This window comes from Glandiceps talaboti, chromosome 5, assembly GCF_964340395.1.
Source record: "Glandiceps talaboti chromosome 5, keGlaTala1.1, whole genome shotgun sequence".
NCBI lineage: Eukaryota > Metazoa > Hemichordata > Enteropneusta > Spengelidae > Glandiceps > Glandiceps talaboti.
In genome coordinates this window covers 18887186-18908178 of record NC_135553.1, presented here as the reverse complement: position 1 = coordinate 18908178, position 20993 = coordinate 18887186, and the positions used below count along the sequence as shown (strand labels likewise).

The 20993-nt window shown below is 35.7% G+C and overlaps 1 protein-coding gene across 3 annotated transcripts in view; it reads right to left on the bottom strand.

The window, feature by feature from the left end:
* Positions 1-5512: 5512 nt before the first annotated feature.
* Positions 5513-20993, bottom strand: part of LOC144435002 (rho GTPase-activating protein 44-like) — a 28141-nt gene continuing 12660 nt past the window's right edge. Inside the window, exons 8-17 of one of the 3 annotated variants that reach the window (XR_013480871.1) lie at positions 20598-20666; positions 20015-20272; positions 19571-19640; positions 19150-19231; positions 18415-18495; positions 17648-17761; positions 16738-16817; positions 14466-14634; positions 6694-9989; positions 5513-6469 (exon numbers count right to left, since the gene is read on the bottom strand). Coding sequence is in view for 2 of the 3 variants with exons in the window: in XM_078123535.1 (XP_077979661.1) it covers positions 9563-9989; positions 14466-14634; positions 16738-16817; positions 17648-17761; positions 18415-18495; positions 19150-19231; positions 19571-19640; positions 20015-20272; positions 20598-20666 (1350 nt within the window). In the remaining variant the exon portion in view is untranslated. Of the gene's footprint in view, positions 9990-10783; positions 10970-14465; positions 14635-16737; positions 16818-17647; positions 17762-18414; positions 18496-19149; positions 19232-19570; positions 19641-20014; positions 20273-20597; positions 20667-20993 lie in introns of all 3 variants that reach the window. The other 2 variants (XM_078123536.1, XM_078123535.1) reach the window with 2 other exon arrangements.

Genomic DNA, 20993 nt, shown 5'->3' with positions numbered 1-20993 from the left:
GCTACCGGCAACCTGATCACTTTAGTGTATAATAACTATCAACGCCACCTTTTCCGCCTAAACGAAAAAATAGCTTGCTACAAGTATTTTTTAACTCTTTCTTACGACCAATTTAATAATCCATCAGAAAGTTTCGAAATTTATCTTTGGAAATAGCGAAAATTGGATTATATGACGCGAGAGTTTGGGACTCTTTTCTCGTAGTTGTGATCGATACCTTTGAGAAATGACAGTGAAAAGTCAGTGACGCAGCGTTGTGACAGCGCCCCCAGACTATGGTTAATATCAATTAGCTTTCGTTTAATTTTATGTCCGTTCTTTTATTTTTCTTCTGTATGTTAGGCGTAAAAAAAAATAATTGTGTGGTTCCGATTACATTCAATTTAAATATAGGTGGGGTTTATTTTATTTTATTTTTTCATATGTGAGTGACTAGTTCAGGTAATAGTTATGTTTTATGTTGATTTCTATATGGTCTCTGTGTTATTGGTTTCTTCTCATCACATCAGATGTACAGCCATTACAGATTGGAAGAACAGTTTTATATCGTCTTTTTCAGTTGATGTCAGTTTCCGTATCCACTATTTCTTGCGAGACTTCACACAATTGTCGCGATTTTCTTATTTTTTCTCTCGAAAATGTAAAAAAAAGTTTAGGGTCGGCGTGAAAAACTAGCTAGGTGATGAGGCCTAGGAAATTCCATCAAATAACCAATTAAAAACAGCCATTTACTGAGATACTATATACTAGATGCCAAATAGTGCATGCAAGCACAAACGAGGGAGGGGTATATGGGAGGGCATGACTCCAGGGATGTGACAGGAAATTCTGAAAAATATTACTTATCTGGGAGTTATTTCATGGCACCAAAATTATGAATACACTGGTGTATATTTTGTTGTACCTTTGTCAAAAATTACCATTAATGTTTTGCAAAACCCCAACTTTAAGTGTTCTTTGCCAAAATGACTTTTCTCCCCATTTCAGCAACGATTTTCAATATGCCCCCATAAAAATACCCCTCCAAGAGTCAATTACAGTCACCTCCACTTAAAAGGATTCTGTTCTTGCAGGTTTGGTTTTTAAAAAGCTTCTTTGTGTGTGTGTGTGGGGGGGGGGGGACTTTTCCAATATTTTTGTTTGTATGAAATGGGGTGGATGCAAAATATCCCCTTGTTCAGAGCAGTGGTCACTTGTCACATTTAGTCGACATGTCAAAGCAAAACAAGCAAACCAAGCAAAATAAAGAATGATAACGTACACTGACCCTCCCAACTAGTTTCTTTCTTGTTTTTGTTATCTCTACAGCCATGGAGAGTAAAACAGTCAGATACAGCAGTTTGGAATTATAATTTAATGTCTGCTCCACAACTTATAATGAACAAATACCCAATACGGGGTGAGAGCAGAAACGGGGCTTTCAGGTGCTGAGATGAAACATGTAGAACAATACGTGACTGACAGTGCAATATACACACAACTTCATTCAAGGTTTGAAGTTAGGGCTAGGTTAGGTTAGTACTTTATGATTTTCATAGGTTATCATGCACAAGCAGTTCAAAGTGTTTAGCCTTCAGTTTTTTATCTGTCTTGGCCGACGATCCTCATCAGAATAACAAATTCCATAGTTACAACTGATCACTAGGTGGCGGTATGATCTGTCTTGGTCGACGATCACAGGATGAGAAAGTTCCATAGTTACAGCTGAACACTTGATCTACCAAGCTGATGAATAGTTTTGTTCATGATACTGGATACATGTAGATATATTTGACTTAGATAGTGTTACAATCACTAACATGACGAATAAAGATGTGTATGCATATCAAACACAGGTGATCACCTTTTTTTTTTACATGAGCCAAATTTTATTAAAACTGTTGACATTTTTGTTTCTTGTTCATTTTCTACAACTGGCAGCATTTGTCCATTTGTTACAGGTATGCACTTATTTGTTACACTTGAGTTCAAGTCCACAGTATTTGTCTAATTTGTACAATGCAAGGTAAGAAGACGACAACTTATATTGATAAACAAACTATGGGACGCTTCTTATACAGCAACAATAATGATATGGTACAACCAAGATAATCTAGCATTATCTACAGAGGTGGGTATTTGTACAAGCTACATACTTAGTACAAATGTTCTAACAACCATCCACCCTTCATCCTCACATGTACACAAAAACATTTCACCATTGATAAACAACAAGTGTACACTAAGTACAGCACACACACATGCGTGCATGCACACACGCACACACACACACACACACACACACTCCTCAACGTATCCATGAAATACCAGCAGAACTTGACATTCATTCTAAATCTAACTGCTATGTCAAGAGGCAATAAAACCGTTCCTATCAAACAACGATGTCTCCGTTCATCTAGCTGCTGTGCCAAGTGCGATTACATGTAGTCCGTACACTTTTCCTGTCTATAACGGGTTCTGTTTGTCCACACTATGCAGTTGAAAGTTGTATATATACATGGAGCGTACGAAATGAAGACATTTTGCAAGATGTGGGCAAGGTATGTAATTTTCTATTTAAGCAAATGGTACAATTGAAGTCAATGCACATCTGAGCTGCAGATGTACAAGGTGAAGGCACGCGCACACATAAGTGTTCTTTCTCTCTCTTCATATTTCAAATTATGTTTAGCTGCAATCAGTTAACCTGGTCACTGTTAACCCCACATACTTGTTTTGTTAGATATCTTGCTCCAAAACAACAACAAGTTTCTGGAAAGAGGTAAACACAATTATTATATACCCAGTATCAATTCCAGTGCAACTCAATGGAGAGCATGCGCATCAAACCCAGGCAATAATTTTCCGTATATCACAGCCAGACACACTTTGCTCAAATATGGCAAGTGGCATACTCATCGAATATCTGTTCGCTCAGTGATTTTGTTGTGTTAATTTCTTCACTATTTCGACGTTTCTGCAAATAAAGTAATATTTCGGAGCCAATTTGTGTGATTATGTGATTCACATGATGTTTCCATGCCACTACATGGGTATATGATAAAACCTTCATGGCCCAGATATGGGTTTTGCAGACCTCGGTAGTACTGCTTATGGGACCTCCTTGGTCCGCAAAACCCATATCTGTAAAGATTATGAACAGACATCTTGTGAGATGTGGGCCAGGCATAACCATGTTATTTGCTATTCAGTCAAATGGTGTTGTAGCACTCTGGGTTAGATAATTGTCTATTCTACAGCATGTCTAAACCCCAGGGTGGTAAAAGTGGCCACCTATGGTAGGGGTATGTGGCCAGTGCTGGAAACCCCAGGCCAAAAATCAATACCCCATTACAGGTTTCTAAAAGTTTAAAGTTTAGACCTAAATGCATTTTTGGGCAGTTAATGGCAGTTAAGATGTGATAAAGGACCATGGACCACATTTTAGACCAAGCAGAATAAAAAATAATGCAAAGTGGACCCCGTTTTTGACTCTTCAGCTTGAAAAAAACTGACGCTATTTTAGACCAAACGGCTAGAAAACACACCCAATGGGTGGAATATATATATATATATACTCAAATAAGGAGAGTAGCCCTAGGGATAATTTCCAACCAAATGTTATCACTACCATACAAGACATGCTTCCAAATAAATTTTAAACTGAATTATGTTACAAAATAAGAAACATTCTCCCAAATATCAAACACTGAAATATTTCTTACAGTTTCTTTATTTAAGCAAAAATTCAACCCACTGAAAATAAAATAAAATAATGGTCACCACACTCAAAATAAATGTAAAATGGGGTTTGATATCTGCTCGACACTCTAACAAGATGTCTATCAATCAGACATGAAGCACAGAAACACAAGTTTTGTGTTTTCGGTGGAAATAAAATGTTATTTCTAAATGTTTACATGGTAGTTCTAAAAAAGAGTAAACAGGTTCACTGAAGCAAGCCTTTGGTATATGCTGGTTTATCTACTCTAACTTAGCTTTACATGTTTATGTACTGAAAATACAACTGAAAATCTGTTTTTTGAAGAAAAGAGTTGAATGTTTTGAAACGTTCACACAGCAGTAACTAGATTCTGTAATTAAATTTGCAACTACATGTATCTAACTGTAAGATGCATTGAGTTGCTCCGCCCTCAATGGTCTTGATTGTGAAAGGATGTGTGAGGGCGCCCTAACACAGCTTACCTTTATACAGACAATTCTAGAATAAAGTCACCGAGATATGTCTGCTATATAAACTGAGTTGTGTATTTTTTGTTTACAGAAAATTTAACAAAGGCATTTTTGAAGAGAATTGCATGAAGGTTTACCCAACATTGACAGACAAGTTAAATTTACAACTTCCTTACAAAACAAAACAGTGATAGCCTTCTGAACTGAAATGTATACAAACTTATGTAAGTTTTAACTAAAAGTGTTATAAAAAATAGAAGATGTGAGTGAACGTTTACATGACAGTGACAAATGAGTTAAATCTGTAACTTCAACACAACAAGTCCTAGACATGTACCATATATCATTACACATACTTATAATGTGTACATAAAGCGTTATTATTTGAGATATTCATGTCAAAAAACCATCAAAAATATCATTCAAATCAATCAATCTATCCGAAATTGCATGGACAAATCTAACAAGGTTCTTCGAAAGTATTATAGTGGTTACTTTGACCAAAATGTCAACAATAAAGCAATCACAGTAAATATCGTCTTGATTCCCTTCCATAGAAAATACAAAATACAAAATATAGCCCTTACATGTTATACACATTTAGTTATTTATATTCCCAATTCCAATTTACAGCTTCAGTTATCTATAATACAAAGATTTAGTGGTGACACTGACGGTGCTACACATGAATGTTGATGTCATAATCTTGATCACAAATGATGTCATACAATATGCACATGAAATTGATCACAAACGATGTCATAAAATATGCAAATAACATTGATCACAAATGATGTCATAAAATATGCAAATAACATTGATCACAAATGATGTCATAAAATATGCAAATAACGTTGATCACAAATGGTGTCACAATATGAAAATGAAATTGATCACAAATGATGCCACAACATATGCACATGAAATTGGGCACAAATGATGTCATCATTATTTATTTGATCACAAATGATGTCATCAATATGCAAATGAAACTGATCACAAATGATGTCATCAATATATAAACAAAACCGATTACAAATGATGTCATCAATATGCAAATGAAACTGATCACAAATGATGTCATCAATATGCAAATGAAACTGATCACAAATGATGTCAAATATGTAAACAAAACTGATCACAAATGATGTCATCAATATGCAAATGAAATTGTTCACAAATATGTCATCAATATGCAAATAACTTTGATCACGAATGTCATCAATATGCAAATAATTGATCACAAATGATGCCATCAATATGCAAATGAAATTGATCACAAATGATGTCATCAATATGCAAATACCTTTGATCACAAATGATGTCATCAATATGCAAATAACTTTGATCACAAATGATGTCATAACATAAAGCTAACAACGATGATCACAATCGATGACACAAAAATGTAAATACCATTGATCACAAACTACAAGGTGACAATATTTATATTTCATTAAAATATTTGCTGTGCATCAAAATTTTTCTTGTAACTGTAGGGCGGGATGTGCAATCACTGACTGCCAAGTACACAAGTGTACAAGTGTGTCTGTATTTAATAATTGTGTACAAAAACAGCTGCCGAGTTTCTCACCTCAAGCAGCATTCATCTAGTCTACTATTCAAAATAATTGATATTTCAAATTGTGATCAATGTTACTTGGGTTAGATCAAACCGTCTTTTCATCCAATTATTTGTAAGTGTCCTGTATAATCCGATATTAAAGTCAGTTCACCAACTACTATTCTACTTTGACATTTGCACAAAAATAAGACAATCATTAATGATAAAGCCTACAAGTATTTCTATCATTAATAAAATCTACTATCTCAAACAAACTCCTGTCTCAGTTTGATCGCCATTCCCTGCAGCCCTGTTAGTTCTCTAGGTCATTGTAAGTAAAGTTTATTGTCTAGAAAGTTTGAAACACTTTCATTAGTACTGATATGATACTTTGCTATGTAACTATTAGCTTTAAGGTGATTTATAAGTTGCCCAGAGACTTGTCTACTATCTCAAGAAGCTCTCTACACCAGAGACTTGTCTTGGTGTTACTATCTCAAGAAGCTCTCTACACCAGAGACTTGTCTTGGTGTTACTATCTCAAGAAGCTCTCTACACAAAGCCAGGAGACTTGTCTTGGTGTTACTATCGCAAGAAGCTCTCTACACTTTAGTATAGACTTGTCTTGGTGTTACTATCTCAAGAAGCTCTCTACACCAGAGACTTGTCTTGGTGTTACTATCTCAAGAAGCTCTCTACACAAAGCCAGGAGACTTGTCTTGGTGTTACTATCTCAAGAAGCTCTCTACACCAGAGACTTGTCTTGGTGTTACTATCTCAAGAAGCTCTCTACACCCAGAGACTTGTCTTGGTGTTACTATCTCAAGAAGCTCTCTACACCCAGAGACTTGTCTTGGTGTTACTATCTCAAGAAGCTCTCCACACCCAGAGACTTGTCTTGGTGTTACTATCTCAAGAAGCTCTCTACACCAAGAGACTTGTCTTGGTGTTACTACCTCAAGAAGCTCTCTACACCAAGAGACTTGTCTTGGTGTTACTATCTCAAGAAGCTCTCTACACTTAGTATAGACTTGTTTTGGTGTATGATCTCAAGAAGCTCTTTACACCAAGCAAAGACTTGTCTTGGTGTATGATTTCAAGAAGCTCACTACACCAAGGCAAGGCTAGTGCCCTTGCAAGCACAGAACTCCATTCAGCTGTCGTAAGTGGATCATATGTTGACTTAGGTTACATCATAGTTTTACATATATAGTCATGATGACACCATAGGTTTACATTATATGGCTGTGATTACATCATAGGTTTACATACAAAATCCACTTAGATTCAGCAAACCCATTGGTGGTAATTCAAATTCAAAACAAATTTCTGTGCTTTGCCGTTGCTAAGTGTAGCGAGCTTCTTCAGTCTGAAAGATCCCATCATTGGTCAGTCTACTTATGTAACCACTTGCTACCCTATATTACGTAAGTGGCAACAACGACGGATCTTAAGGCTACAAGCTATACAACGTAGACAAGTCTATAGGCTAATTTATCAAGTGAAATAGATGAACATGGCATTATCTTCGTCATATTTCAAATCATGACATTAAAATTTTTAAAATCATAAAATCATGTTTCCTGACTAACACAAAATTGATCTTCTGTGACTCATAATTATGTAATTCTTGAATAATATCATACAGTATATTGAGTATTTTTGCCTCACTTTTATTTAATTCATTTCATTTTTTATTTTTTATACAATCAGTTTTTACTAAACATCACTCCAGTTGATATTAAATCCCTCAAAATAAAGGTGAACACCGATATCCCTATATACAGAAAAATAAAACAACATGTATTTTATTTATAATGTAGACCCTAAGATATTACTCTCAGACTGTTAATTGATCCTTCAGTTTACTAAGATAGACACAAACGAAAAACTATTGTCCCAACATGTTGACACAACAATGATACATGTGAGCTATTGAATGGACATTGGTTTAATTATAGTCTCAGACGGGAGGCGTCAGCTGAGTTTTATTGACAAGAGTTCCATGAACCACAGAGCCTACTCATGTAGGGTTTATGCAGGAACTTGTAGTGTAGTGTTTTGGGACTTCCAATGTTTACACTATCTTGATCACAGGGTGATTAGAATCACACACCAGAGGAACCACTATCACCCACTTGTGTAATCTACCACATTGAGGAACGATAGCTTTAGTTTGTGCCTATCTTAGTAAACCGAAGCTTGATTACCAGTCATACGTCATGTTGTTCAGTTTGAATCAGGCTTCTCAAATCACTGATTGCTGGCCGACAGGGATGACACATCGTATCTTACAGACTAATATGATAATTAAGTGTTACAAAATGCAACCAGTTTGTTGAAATACTTCAACACCTCAATGAATACTGAATGCCGTATGAGTTCAATTCTAAAAAAACAAACCGTCAACAAAAACCCAAATAAATGTATGTATGCCATCCTCATCTATTTGACCCCTGTCGTTAAATTTCAACAAATCAAGATGAAATCTTACTGAGTAAATATTCTGTTTATTACAATAATATGTCAATCATTTTAGTCAATTAGTCTCTACAGATGAAATATTCAATTCCTATATTACATATTTACTAATATTGTATTGCTGATATAAGCATAGCAACCGACTGGCAGAAGTAGGGCAAGTTGATAATTTATTCAAATGTATGCACACTTCGACATTGTATTGTTTCAGATATACCTGGGATACGATTGTAAAATACAGTCAATGGTGGCTGTACTAATATTACAGGCCATCACGAAGGGTGTAGTCAGGATAAAAACGGTTTGTGATCGGTTAGCTTGAATGTTCACATCACTGGCGCTATGACTGCGCTAGCTATCGTCTACTAATGTATGAGAACTTGTGTTGTTCTGTGCCGGCGAAATTCTAGCTAATGGAATGCAAATCATTTTTATGTAGTCGGGATAAAAACGATTTGCGATCAGATATCTGGAATGTTCACATTGCTGGCACTATGACTGCGCTAGCCCTCGTCTACTACAAGAACTAGTGCTGTTCAGCGCAGGCGACATTCTAGCTAACAGACCACAAATCATTATCCCGAACTCACCCTATGTTTCACAAATGTAGGGATACCCTTATTTTAAGAAACTAAATTTTGAATTTTGTAATAAGTAATACCAATATGTATGATACTAAAATATATTATGTATCCTTTCAACAATACAAAATAACCGACTTCAAAGAATTAAAAAATGGTGGCACAATATTCGGTATGTATGCAATTAAACGTTTTTCTTGTAAACTTTTTTTACAAATTGAGGTGTAATTTTGTAATTGCAACAAAAGAGCAGTTTATACACGAAAATTACTTCTTTCCCTGAACTCCATGTTTTATAGAATTATATAATATTCTGGACTTTTTGAAATGTAACCTGCCATTTTGTTCTGTATCTCAAATTAAGTTCATTTCTTCTTCACTCACTGAATTTCAGAAAGTACAGTTGATAAACTGAAATTGCCATTGATCTTGACTCGCAGTTCTTGAATAGCATATCGAAATATCCTAAATGGTTATATTATGTCATTCTCGCAAACCAGAGCTGTTATTTCTTCTGCGACACTGCGAAATAACACCTCTTGATGGGTGTGCCGTAAAAGTGGATGTGGTTTAAGACAATGTGTTATGTCTGAAGCTATGACATCATTCAAATATATATTCAACTTGCACTGCTTCTACATTGTGAAATATTATACAAAGCTTACCTCTAACAGTTTATAAAACTATTCAAAAAATTTGTAAATTCCTTGCGTTCAAGTTATAATTCTCTAATTTATTTGGCAACTTACAATAATATTGATATTTAGAAAGCTGTGTCATCTGTGTCACTGTTTTTTCTTTCTGTTTTGGCTGGAGCAGGTGGGGGTGGTGGTGCAGATGTTGGTTTAGCTCTGCTGGGTAGACTCTTAGCTCTCAACGCTGGGTCTTCAGCCTCTGGTTTCGGTGACATTGGAAGTGTGGTGTCTTCTGGAATGGCAATGGGTGCAGAACCTGTTCTCTTGTGTGTCTTATCGACATCTTCCACATCCTCATTTTGCTGTGCATCATCTAGTTTGATAACAGGAGGTGGGGGAGGGGCATCCTTGGGGTGACAAGGACCATCCTGTTTGGCTGCTGGGGGAGGAGGTCTGTTTGGGGCTGTTGGCCGATTGGCTGGTACAGGAGGTGCTTGTTTTTTCTTGCTCTTTCGTCTATTGATGTCAATATCAGGACTAAGGCTAAGCCGAATACTGTTGAGAAATATGACAGATAATTAAGTTGGGGACATACAGACAATGTATGAAGCACATCAGATCTAAACAGTGCATTATATGGCTAAGCATTAAGCTTGTTCTTTGTAAAAACAAAAAATTTATCAGCCCCAACACCATGATTACACCCATAATTATCAAATAATCTACGCTAATATTAGTACATATGATTAGTATGACACTGGTAACCCAACCTTCGGTTTACTAAGATAGATGCAAACTAAATCTATTGTTCTTCAATGTTGTAGATTACACAAGTGGGGTGATAGAGGTTCCTCTGTTGCGCAATTGTAATCATCCTATGATCAACACAGCGTAAACATTAGAAGTCCCAAAAACAGCAAAAACTGTAAATAAACTTAGTCTAGTGTTAAGAGACAATTAAATTAAACCAATGTCCATTCAATATCTTATCACTGTTGTATCAATTAGTTGTGACAATAGTTTTAGTTTGTGTCTATCTTAGATTAGAAAACCGAAGGTTCAACAACCAGCGTAATATTATTGTTCATGGTTTACAAACTAAATTGATTTGATTCCTGCCTTGATTAACCGTTACCACTGATGCTGACTTTGGGTGCTTTGGTGCTAACTTAGTCAGAAAAAAAAACATTTTGATGGAACGTAGAAGTCTTTCATCACAGACAAGTGCTTACTTGTGTCGTTAGAACATTAATTTAGTTGGCTAAGTTGAAGACAGTCTAATTTATAGTGCTGAAGCAAGAGAGAAAACGTGTACGAAACACATAAAAATCAACCATGCAAATACCTACTATCAATGATCAGTTGTAGGTTTATGAGGAGCGTGTAGTTTTATAGAAGTTCTAGGACGGGGTGCTGGTTTAGGTGGTGGCTTGTTAGTAGGCACCGGTGGAGGGGGTTTCCGAGGATGGCTACCTACTACGACCGGTGTTTGTTGAGGAGAGACATTCCCTGGTGGCGTGGCTAGGTGTTGTTGGCTACAAGTCAGTGAGAGATAACACACAGTTTTTAGGTCACACAAATAGATGAAAGTGGCTTTAAACTTACTCTTTTTTGATTTCAGCCTTGTGAGTGCCAGTGATTTTAAACAAATATGATGGGAGGGCATTTGACAAGACAAAGGCAATTACACCACATTCCAGTTATCAGAAAAACAAAAGATTGCATAGTTTAGCCACTAGGGGGGGTAATTGGGAAATGAGTGCCAGAATTGTTTGCAGTGCACTGATAGTTGAAAATTGACCTTTGCTAGGGTTTTATGGTACAACTTGATATCATTCTCTGCCTTCTAAATTAGTATCTCCCTTATATTTTCAATGATGTAAGGAACTCATATTTCGTTAATAGGTTCATGCAATTGGTGTCCATGACAAATTATGTGTTACCAGGATGTACCCTAATACAGGGTGCCCTTACATAAGCCATGGTGTCCTCACGTTACTTCTTTCAAAACTGACAGCTAACTGGAATATGGAATAATTAGCAATAACACAGAGTTGACATCTAAAATGCCATTAATTCATATTTCTAATTTTTTTTTTTTTTTATGATTTGTGTAGACAAACAAGCATAGAGTCTGCAGACATGAATGAGGACTATTAGACATGATAGAAGCAATTAGGAGGTGAAATGAAACTTGGCAAAGAAAAGTAAAACACACACTTGTCTGCGAAAGCACTTCATGTTCCCTGCTTTATGAGTGGTATACGTATATTGGAAATAAGTACAGTGAAATTTATGTAGGTGTTTGAAATTTTCATTTCATGGCAAGTCACTATCCCTGGGGAGACCCAACCTGTCAATCTGACCCAATCAATCTGTCTTTGGCTAGGCAGTGTGATTTTGATTCCTCTAAATTATATTCAATATAATATTGCAAGTCACTGAAATGAAAAAAACCCAAACCTATGCCTAGCACTAAAATTTAACATACAGTCACACCTTTTTCATTTCTTAGTTCTAAAAGACATTAAAAACTGACAATTATTACATATTTTGGTCGACACTGCCCCTAAAAGACCATTCTGTGAATTTTGCAATGGTACGTAATAGATATACATTTGATGCTTTACACTGTTATTCAGGGGTCAAAATGACATGACAGGGATCAAGTTCAACACTTTACACATCAGGTCAACTTTGTTTAAGAACTTGTACGCATACACTGTCAGTGATTATGGACATTTCTTGACTATCAAACAGCACTGACAACGCACATCTATGGCGATGGTAGTTACAACTTTGCACAACTCTTTCCATAGATGTCTTGCCCCCCCCCCCCCCCCCCCCCCATACTTATGAATTGATGAGCCCTTGGATGCAAAATTTAAACACGATTAAAGGGTAGAGCACATGTAATGTGTTTGCAAGATTCACTAAATAAACATACATCACTCACTCACTCTCATTCACTCATTCACTCACTCACGCTCGCCCACATGCTCACATGAGTACATACACACTCACTCACTTACTCACTCACTCACTCACTCACTCACTCACTCACTTTGCATAAGGACTCATGTATTTCTTAACAGTTTTGTTTGTTTTTAGAGTTTCTCTTAGCCCAGAGACTTGGCTATCTGGTTCAACATACTCACTCAAGAGAATGACATAGTCAAACCATGACAATTTCTCTCTGCAATTATTAGTCTCAGTAATAGCAATTCAAACCACATGTTGTATATTGAGTGACTGATGCCATAAAATGAAACTCCATATTTCTGTTGTTTAACAGGACAGTTGGGGCAGGGTTTCCATGGAAACATTTTAAGGCAATGTTGCATATGAGTATAGTGCTAACCATATATATGATAAAATGTCCCATATGTTCTGTGTTGACACTGAAAGTGTTTGCAATACTTTGCAACTGACATCAACTTACAAAAAGCAATGTTATTTTGTGCACGAACGATACCTATGCTTGTCAGCTATGACTTTAAAACTTAGCAGTTTTCATGACACCTACATGTAGCGTTTCAGTTGAACACATAGTGGGAGTGTATATTATCTGATCACATAGCGGTAATGTATTTCTGATCACATGATGAAGTGATTTGAGATGTACCTCGATGTATATCAATGCAAGTTTTACTCTCTATATAAACACAGAAACTTCTCAAAACAATATTAGTACAAATGTAATTGAATGTTACATTTTAACACAATACCAAACACACAACTATCAAACCATAGAAATATTAATTCTGTGTCATGCTAAGACACTGTACGTGCTCATTTTTCAATGTATAAATGTGAGCCTGTTTTACTCTGTGTTGGGCCTATTTCAACTCAAACAATCAATGAAGTACTGCTGTCAGATTCATGTGTGACCTTTTTGTTTTTTGAGACAGGTAAAATATAAACAGATCTTGGCCTAACATAAATTAAGAAACAAGCCACAGAAATAAGGGATTTTACGTCTCGTTGCAGATCTCGTGAGATATGCAAATATGCCTAGCAACAACGGTTGTCAAACATGTGATAGTGGTCAAGCTTTCGTCATGTGGCCATGTGCGATGATGTTGAGAACAATAGTGTTGCTAAGTGTTTGAGACTTTCAGCTTGACCACCCTCACACGGTTGCTCTGGATCCAATTACTCATGCAGGATCTCGTGAGATCTGCCGCGAGACGAAAAACAGCAAACAATTTTGTGCTATGAAGTATAGCTAAGGGTAAGTCCATAGCAAATGATAAGAGGAATGCTGCAAATGTTGTTTTACAATCAATGGAAACCAGAACCTATTAGCCAATAAACTGTCATGTACATGACATATGTGATCTGACTTCTCATCAAACTCTATCTTTGCTGGTAATATCAGGGGTGGTCCACATGTAATACTGACTACTTCTGTTAGCCTACAGCCACTGTAATCCTCAAATTTTTGGCATAATGAAAGCAAATAAGATATTTCATTTTGTTAATAGGCAAAGGCTCAAACTGATAGGTCATTTAATTTGATATTAAATATATAAGGTCCAGATCTGAACATGTGATTCTGTGTTATTTTTCTTTGATCTATACTTTCTATTGTAATTACTGAATTATGTTTAACTGTCTTTAATAACTACATATGTGAAAATCTTGTCAACACTCCACTAAGATTTCTTACTCATTTCAAGTATTGATATGCCAAATACATGATACTAGTTGGATTTTCTATGCATATTTAACAGCAGAATTGCCTCAAGTTGGCTCATGTCCCATCAACAAAAATAATCTTTAATAACACATTTATTTCACAGTTTCGACTAAAACCTAATGAAATTTCCCAACTTATGATATGTGTGTGTGTGTGTCTGTGTGCATGTGTATGTATCTGTGTGTGTGAGTGTGTGTCTGTGTGTATGGGTGTGTGTCTGTGTGTGTGTGTGTGTGTGTGTGTTTGTCTGTGTCTGTGTTTGTGTTTGTCTGTGTCTGTGTCTGTATTACACCCAAACAAAAACAAAACATTCCTAAATGCCACAGTACCTTTCTTGTTTGTCAGGTGACCTGTCTGTTAACTGAAGGTTTTCCTGTGAAGGTGTTTTCTTGACATGTTGTACTGTTGTTACCTGACCTGGCTGGACAGTCTCCTGTTGCGATTCATTGGCATTCAGTCGATTCTGTACAGCTGGCATATTCTGACCAAAGTCTATCTCTGAATGGTCAAGAAATGCAATAAATAAAACAGTCAAGTCCATGAAGTCAAGTTTTTGACTGATCATAATTCTATAAATCTAATAATAACATATAGCTAACAAACAGCAAACTGATTACAGTGTAATGAAAGTGCCACAACTGTGAGTATCTATTGCTCTTAGTGAGACCAAGACATCTTGTGACATTTACGTTTACTCTCTAGTAGTCTTTTTATGCCTAGCTTGTGCTTTGTACTTGTAACATTGTTTACAGATTGATTACATTAAGAGACACCATATACTGGGCTGATAATTAAAGCAAATGTAACAGTTTACTTGTATACTTGATATGGATGGCTATAAACGATTGTGACAAGCAGAGAAAGCACTTAGTTGACTGTTACCAGTTGTAGAATGCTTATAGTCAAATACAGTTTGTTCACAATACTTGAATGTATGGACTGCATATCTGTACCAAATTTGTCCCTACACTACTGGTATATCTACTTACACATATCTCTGTGTGTATTCTCTTGCATCATTAGTCATGGTATTGTTTTTAATGTCTGGCCGTTTAGTATGTTTCATTTTGGAAAGTGTGGTCTTTAGACTACACAATGTATTCATATCACAGGGACAATTGAATTTAATAATTTTTTGTTTTGTAAAATGTAGGAGATGCTGAGACTACACACTGATGTCACTGGTAAATTTTGTAAAATGTAGGTCTTTGGACTATGCATGTGTTGATGTCGCTGGTGTATATGAATACAGTACTCTATTTTTAGTAAGTTTCAGTTTGTAAAGTGTTATATACACGCTGTGATGTCACTGGTATCAGTGACAGTATATCTGAATACTATATTCTAATTTTAGTAAGTTTCAGTTTGTAAAGTGTAGGTCCTTGGACTGTTATATACACATGGTGATGTCACTGGTATCAGTGACAGTATATCTGAATACTATATTCTAATTTTAGTAAGTTTTTGGTTGGTAAGTGTAGGTCATTTGGACTGTTATATACATATTTTGATGTCACTGGTATAAGGCTATATTTGAACACTATATTCTAATTTTAGGTATTTTTGTTTTGTAAAATGTACCTCCTTGGACTATACACTTGTTGATGTCACTCGTACATTTGAGTACTACCTCTTGAATTTTAATAATTTTTGTTCTGTAAGAGGAGGTGCTGAGATTTCACATGTGATGTCATTGGTACATCTGAATGCTATATTCTATTTTGTTTTGTAAACTGTAGGTCCTTGGGACTAACTTATACATTGATATCAGTGGTATATGTTAACTACTACATTCTGTTTTATTTATGTTTGTTAACCTTTCTGTCTTCTAAGTCATCATTGTGATTATTTACAACCCTCTATACTAGTCTCTAAGCATAGGCACATAGCACATATATTCAATACATTTTTCTGAAACACTTTCGTTTATCCACTCACAAAGAATAAAAGCCAATAAAAATTCTATCCTCTCTCCTAAATATCTTAAAGTCACAATAAGACTAGCCTGTTTACTATGTTGTCAAGACTTGCCTGTTTACTGCGCCGTCGAGATACATCACTAGCTGGTCGTACCTCTCTAGCCCTATCTTGTTTACAGCACTATAGAGATACATGATTAGCTGGTCGTACCTCCCTAGCCCATGCATAAAACAGTTCCCTGTGCTGTCGAGATACATGGTTAGCTGGTCATACCTCCTTGCCCTCACATTGTCCACTTGTAATTATTACATTGTCAAAACTGATAATGACGAATTGAAAATTTTCACCAAATAGCCTGGTCGATGACAGTGTGCAGTCCCCCTTCAACCATGACAACTAGTCAGACTGTCATTATTCAAATGAATCAGTACGTAAATATACACACGTTACACCACGTGATATGATAATTTACATATCATTTACATATACTTTATGTAAATTTAATCCTATGGGTGCTGCATAACCATGATGATGATTTTTTGGGTATGGCTATGTGGATTGTTTGAAAATTTTCAAAACACAAGTGAAGAATATGAGGGCTAGGAGGTATGACCAGCTGACGACGTATCTCGAAAGAGCACTAAACTGGCTATAATAAGACATCAAGGTAAAACAACTTACCACCAGGAAAGAACCACGCAGCATGGTGTATAAGGGAATCAACTATTGTGGTGGCTGTGCCTGTCGACATCATAGATATCCTATCAAAATACAAATTTTTACAAAGTTACACACTGTCATTGAAATTTGAGAGACAAACACTACACTCAGTTATTAAATGAAATATTTTTTTTTTAAAACTTGTCTGTCCAACACTACATTGCATAATCATTGTTTTGATCACATTTTGTGTTATTTTTGTTAAGTTTTTGTTTCTTTGTTAGTTTGTTTGTTTGTATTAAATAAAGAATTACCCTACAGTAGTTTGTTTTTAAATTCATCGCTATATCACTGATTTTCACCAAAAGAATATACTTTAATGTACTACAGGTATTTGCTTCTAAATCAGTAATTTTAACCAAGTCCATTCAGCTGTCACGAGGTTTGAAGCCTGGCTGCAAAAGTAAGCATCACAGTACAACATTATGTCCCTTTTGATAATATAGAGTAATAGAGTTACCCATTACTAGCATACCACGTACTGTGAATAACAGATGTTATTCCCCAACATTTTTGTTTGTTCAGCCAAGGAAAATACGAGTGACCTAAGGGGTCCTTGTCACTACACGTCACTAGACGTATAGCGACAACCCTTAGGTTACGAGTATTTTCCGGCTGAATGAAGAAAAATATCGGAGAATAATATATAATTATACCATTGCCAGTAATATGAAAAAAAGTTAGGGAAAATAATCATGGTAATTTTGAACGTTTTGACTCATATTTCAAACACAGCAGAACCAGTGACATAGACACAGGTTGTTGTGACATGAAATGACCAGAGTATATATTCCATATTTTTTGTTCAACTTGGCTCGTGCATGGTGTAATATGCTATACATCAATGTCATGAATATGTTGATATACTTACGTGTCTTCTTTAGCCCACATTATATTAGGTGCAATAACTAGTGCTAAGTTACTAGATGTCATCTTTGTAACGTCACTGTATTCAGCAAGTTTGTGCAAAAATTTAATAAGAAACCTGCAACAGAAAAGTGTCAGTGTTCATACAGATCTAACAAAATAATTCTCATATGACTCAACATTGAATAGTACAGTGTCTGTCAAATTTCATATGAAACCTGCCATAGAATAGTACGGTGTTAGTGGTCAAGGGGAATGCCACTCCAGGAAATAGAGACATTTGCATAAACTATGGATTCTGCAAAGTCATTTCATGATGTTACATCAGCTAAAATCACTTGCGATTTCAGAGAAACATTTTCAGTTGATTTTGTTCACTTATGGGGTATACCATCAGGAATAATATATTCAAGTTGTACACTGGATATTCACGAGTCCTGAGTGACTATATCCTTCAGTGTAAGACATCTCTCATGAACATTAATTGTGCAAGTTGTTGAATATAATTATTTCTGCTCATTACCATGATGCAATGGCCCATAGCAAAGATACCTACAAAGACACAAGATCAACTTGACGTTTTTCTGAAATAGCAAGTAATTGTAGGTGATGTAAAATCATGAAATGACTCTCCAGAACACATAGTTTATGAAAATGTCTCTATTTCCTGGAGTAGCATTCCCGTGTAAAACATTGTGTTTATTCAAACAAAAGGCAGAAAGTTCAGGATGCGGAATTTGATGTATTATTTGACCAGTAGTAGTAACTTACCTAAGATTGTCAAAATTTGGTTTAGGAAGTTTATTGACTGTTGTCCATAAAGCCTGCAGCCTTGCATCTGTATCTTGAATACTGAAAAGACATTATTAATACCAAATTGTTAGTAAAGTGATATATTATGAAAATGACTTCATTTCCATCCTCCTCTGTAAAGCATTGCTCTATTGTGGTTTATATTTCAAATGGTACAATCTACAAACAAACAGATAAACATGATTCTACAAACAGATACAAATATCTAGTAACAGCAATGTAAATACTGTATTTCTGAATATATGATATTTGCCTTTTCTATTTCTTTTTTTAATATGCAAAACACACAATATGAATGACATTATTATCTAATCAGACTAGGATGGTGATATCTTGAGAGTAGTACACTATACAATGTCATGTATCCTTCCAACCATCAAAAAAAAAACCGACGGTCTGGTGCTTGATTACATTACAGAAAGCAGAGAAGAACACATGCACACACACATGTACGCACACACACGCACACACACACACACACACACACACACACACACACACACACACACACACACACACACACACACACACACACACACACACACACACATATATCCCTTCGGATTTTATTTATATCATGTTTCCTTCATGTTCATGACTAAATCAATCAATTTGATATTACATATAATGATGAATTTTGACCTCAAAATGCAATTGTTGACATACAGTATAATACTATTGGCAATGACTTACCTATTTGCAGAGACAAACTCATCATAAAGGGCAAAGGTTAGTAGTGGTTCTGGTAACTCCCTAAGATACTGCTTAAGAACACCTACACAACAGTGAAAGGAAGACAAATTAACAGTGTTAATTTATGTGTTTACAGTAAACAGTGATGGGTTATGAAACATCACGCCTTTCACATACCAGACAACATTTTACATCATTACAATCGTGTATGTAACATCAAATAACACTGTAAGTTGCATTTCATCACATTATGTTGCATTTCTCTATCACATCACATCACATCACATCACACTGCATATCAAATATTCCTATCATTTACTAGAGCCACTCTGCTACATTAGCCTTTCTGACCACTTGCCATGGGATGACGATGACTTCTTCACTAAAGTATATTTGATGATCTACATTAACACCATATTACCTGTGATTGCATGGACTTGTCCTTGATCCACAAAATCTGCCATATCAGGCACACCAAGATCAAAGGAAGCCTTGTGAAAAAAAGAGAAAGTGAGAAACATTATTCAACAACATAGAAATAATAAATGTCTTTTTGAATGACTTGTGTCGTGAGTCTAAACTTTTCGCTGGTTTGTTTAACACCACCTTCAAGGCCTAGTTCAGATTAAGATTGAAGTTTATGTGTTAAAAGAATTGTCTAGCAGAGCTGTAGACAAAATTGGATCAGAACAGAAGAATTATGACGTGTGATAAAATCCTTATGGCCCCCCTGATAAGATACATGTAACACTGATGTGAGAACCTGGGATTGAAACCCTGGCCTTTTAAACCAAGATTCCCATAAATTCCCACCATTGTACACCAACACAGCAGACTGAAAAAAATACAGGTACTAATGTCTTACCTTCAACTTCTTAACTTTTGATGAACTTCCAGCTATCCTAAACAAGCCTTCCTCATCAGTACCCATGTGTAGTATAGCCTCACAACACGCTTCTAGTGGGAATGCTATTTCGCGTTCTGACACCCTCAGGTGGTCTTCCAATGATGTTCCAAACACGGGTTGTTGTGGATTTTCTCCTAGCAATGCTTTCATCGCTGGTAATAGTAGATCTAAGCTATCTGCTGCCCTCTTGTGGTATTCTGCCTGAGCTTCTACAAACTGTCAAATCATTCTATACATTAGTCTGGATGTACATGTACCACATGGCATCAAACCATCATACAGAGAGATTGTGAGATTCAATGCAGGATAGCACTAGGTTACAAATAAAGTAAACTGTGTTTTCCACAAATTTGAAAAATAGAGGGGCGGTCTCATTTACATATTACTTTGCATATCATTAACATATTGGTACATGTCCATGAATATCAATGTCTGTCTTAAACACCATATGACTTTTAATATCTGGCATGGGTTTATACGAAAATTGAAAAATAGTCATTTTCTCACAAATGTGTATGATTGTGATAAACATGGGAATTACCTCAATAAATTTTTCAGCTATTTCTCCTTCTCTTGCAAGAAGGACTAACATTTCTGTGACATAGGCATCCTGTAAAGGCAACAAAACAGTGTGTTAGATGTAATACCATCCCTGAACATTGCAATTTATGTCGTACTTATTGAGTCAGTACAGTAAATGAGCTATTATTCCATTACTGCAAATTACAGTTGTCAAATGAGAAAGTTACATCACAGATACACTATGTAGTGTAACATTTCCAATGTTGGCTATGATGAATTTTGTTGATCTTTTTCTTCATTATGCTGAAGCACACGCGTGATCAAAATTAAATAGTATAAATAAAGTTTCTGAAGCTTATTTCTGTACATCTCTATAAATGAGTAAAATAACTTTGATCAATAAAATGGCTTCAAA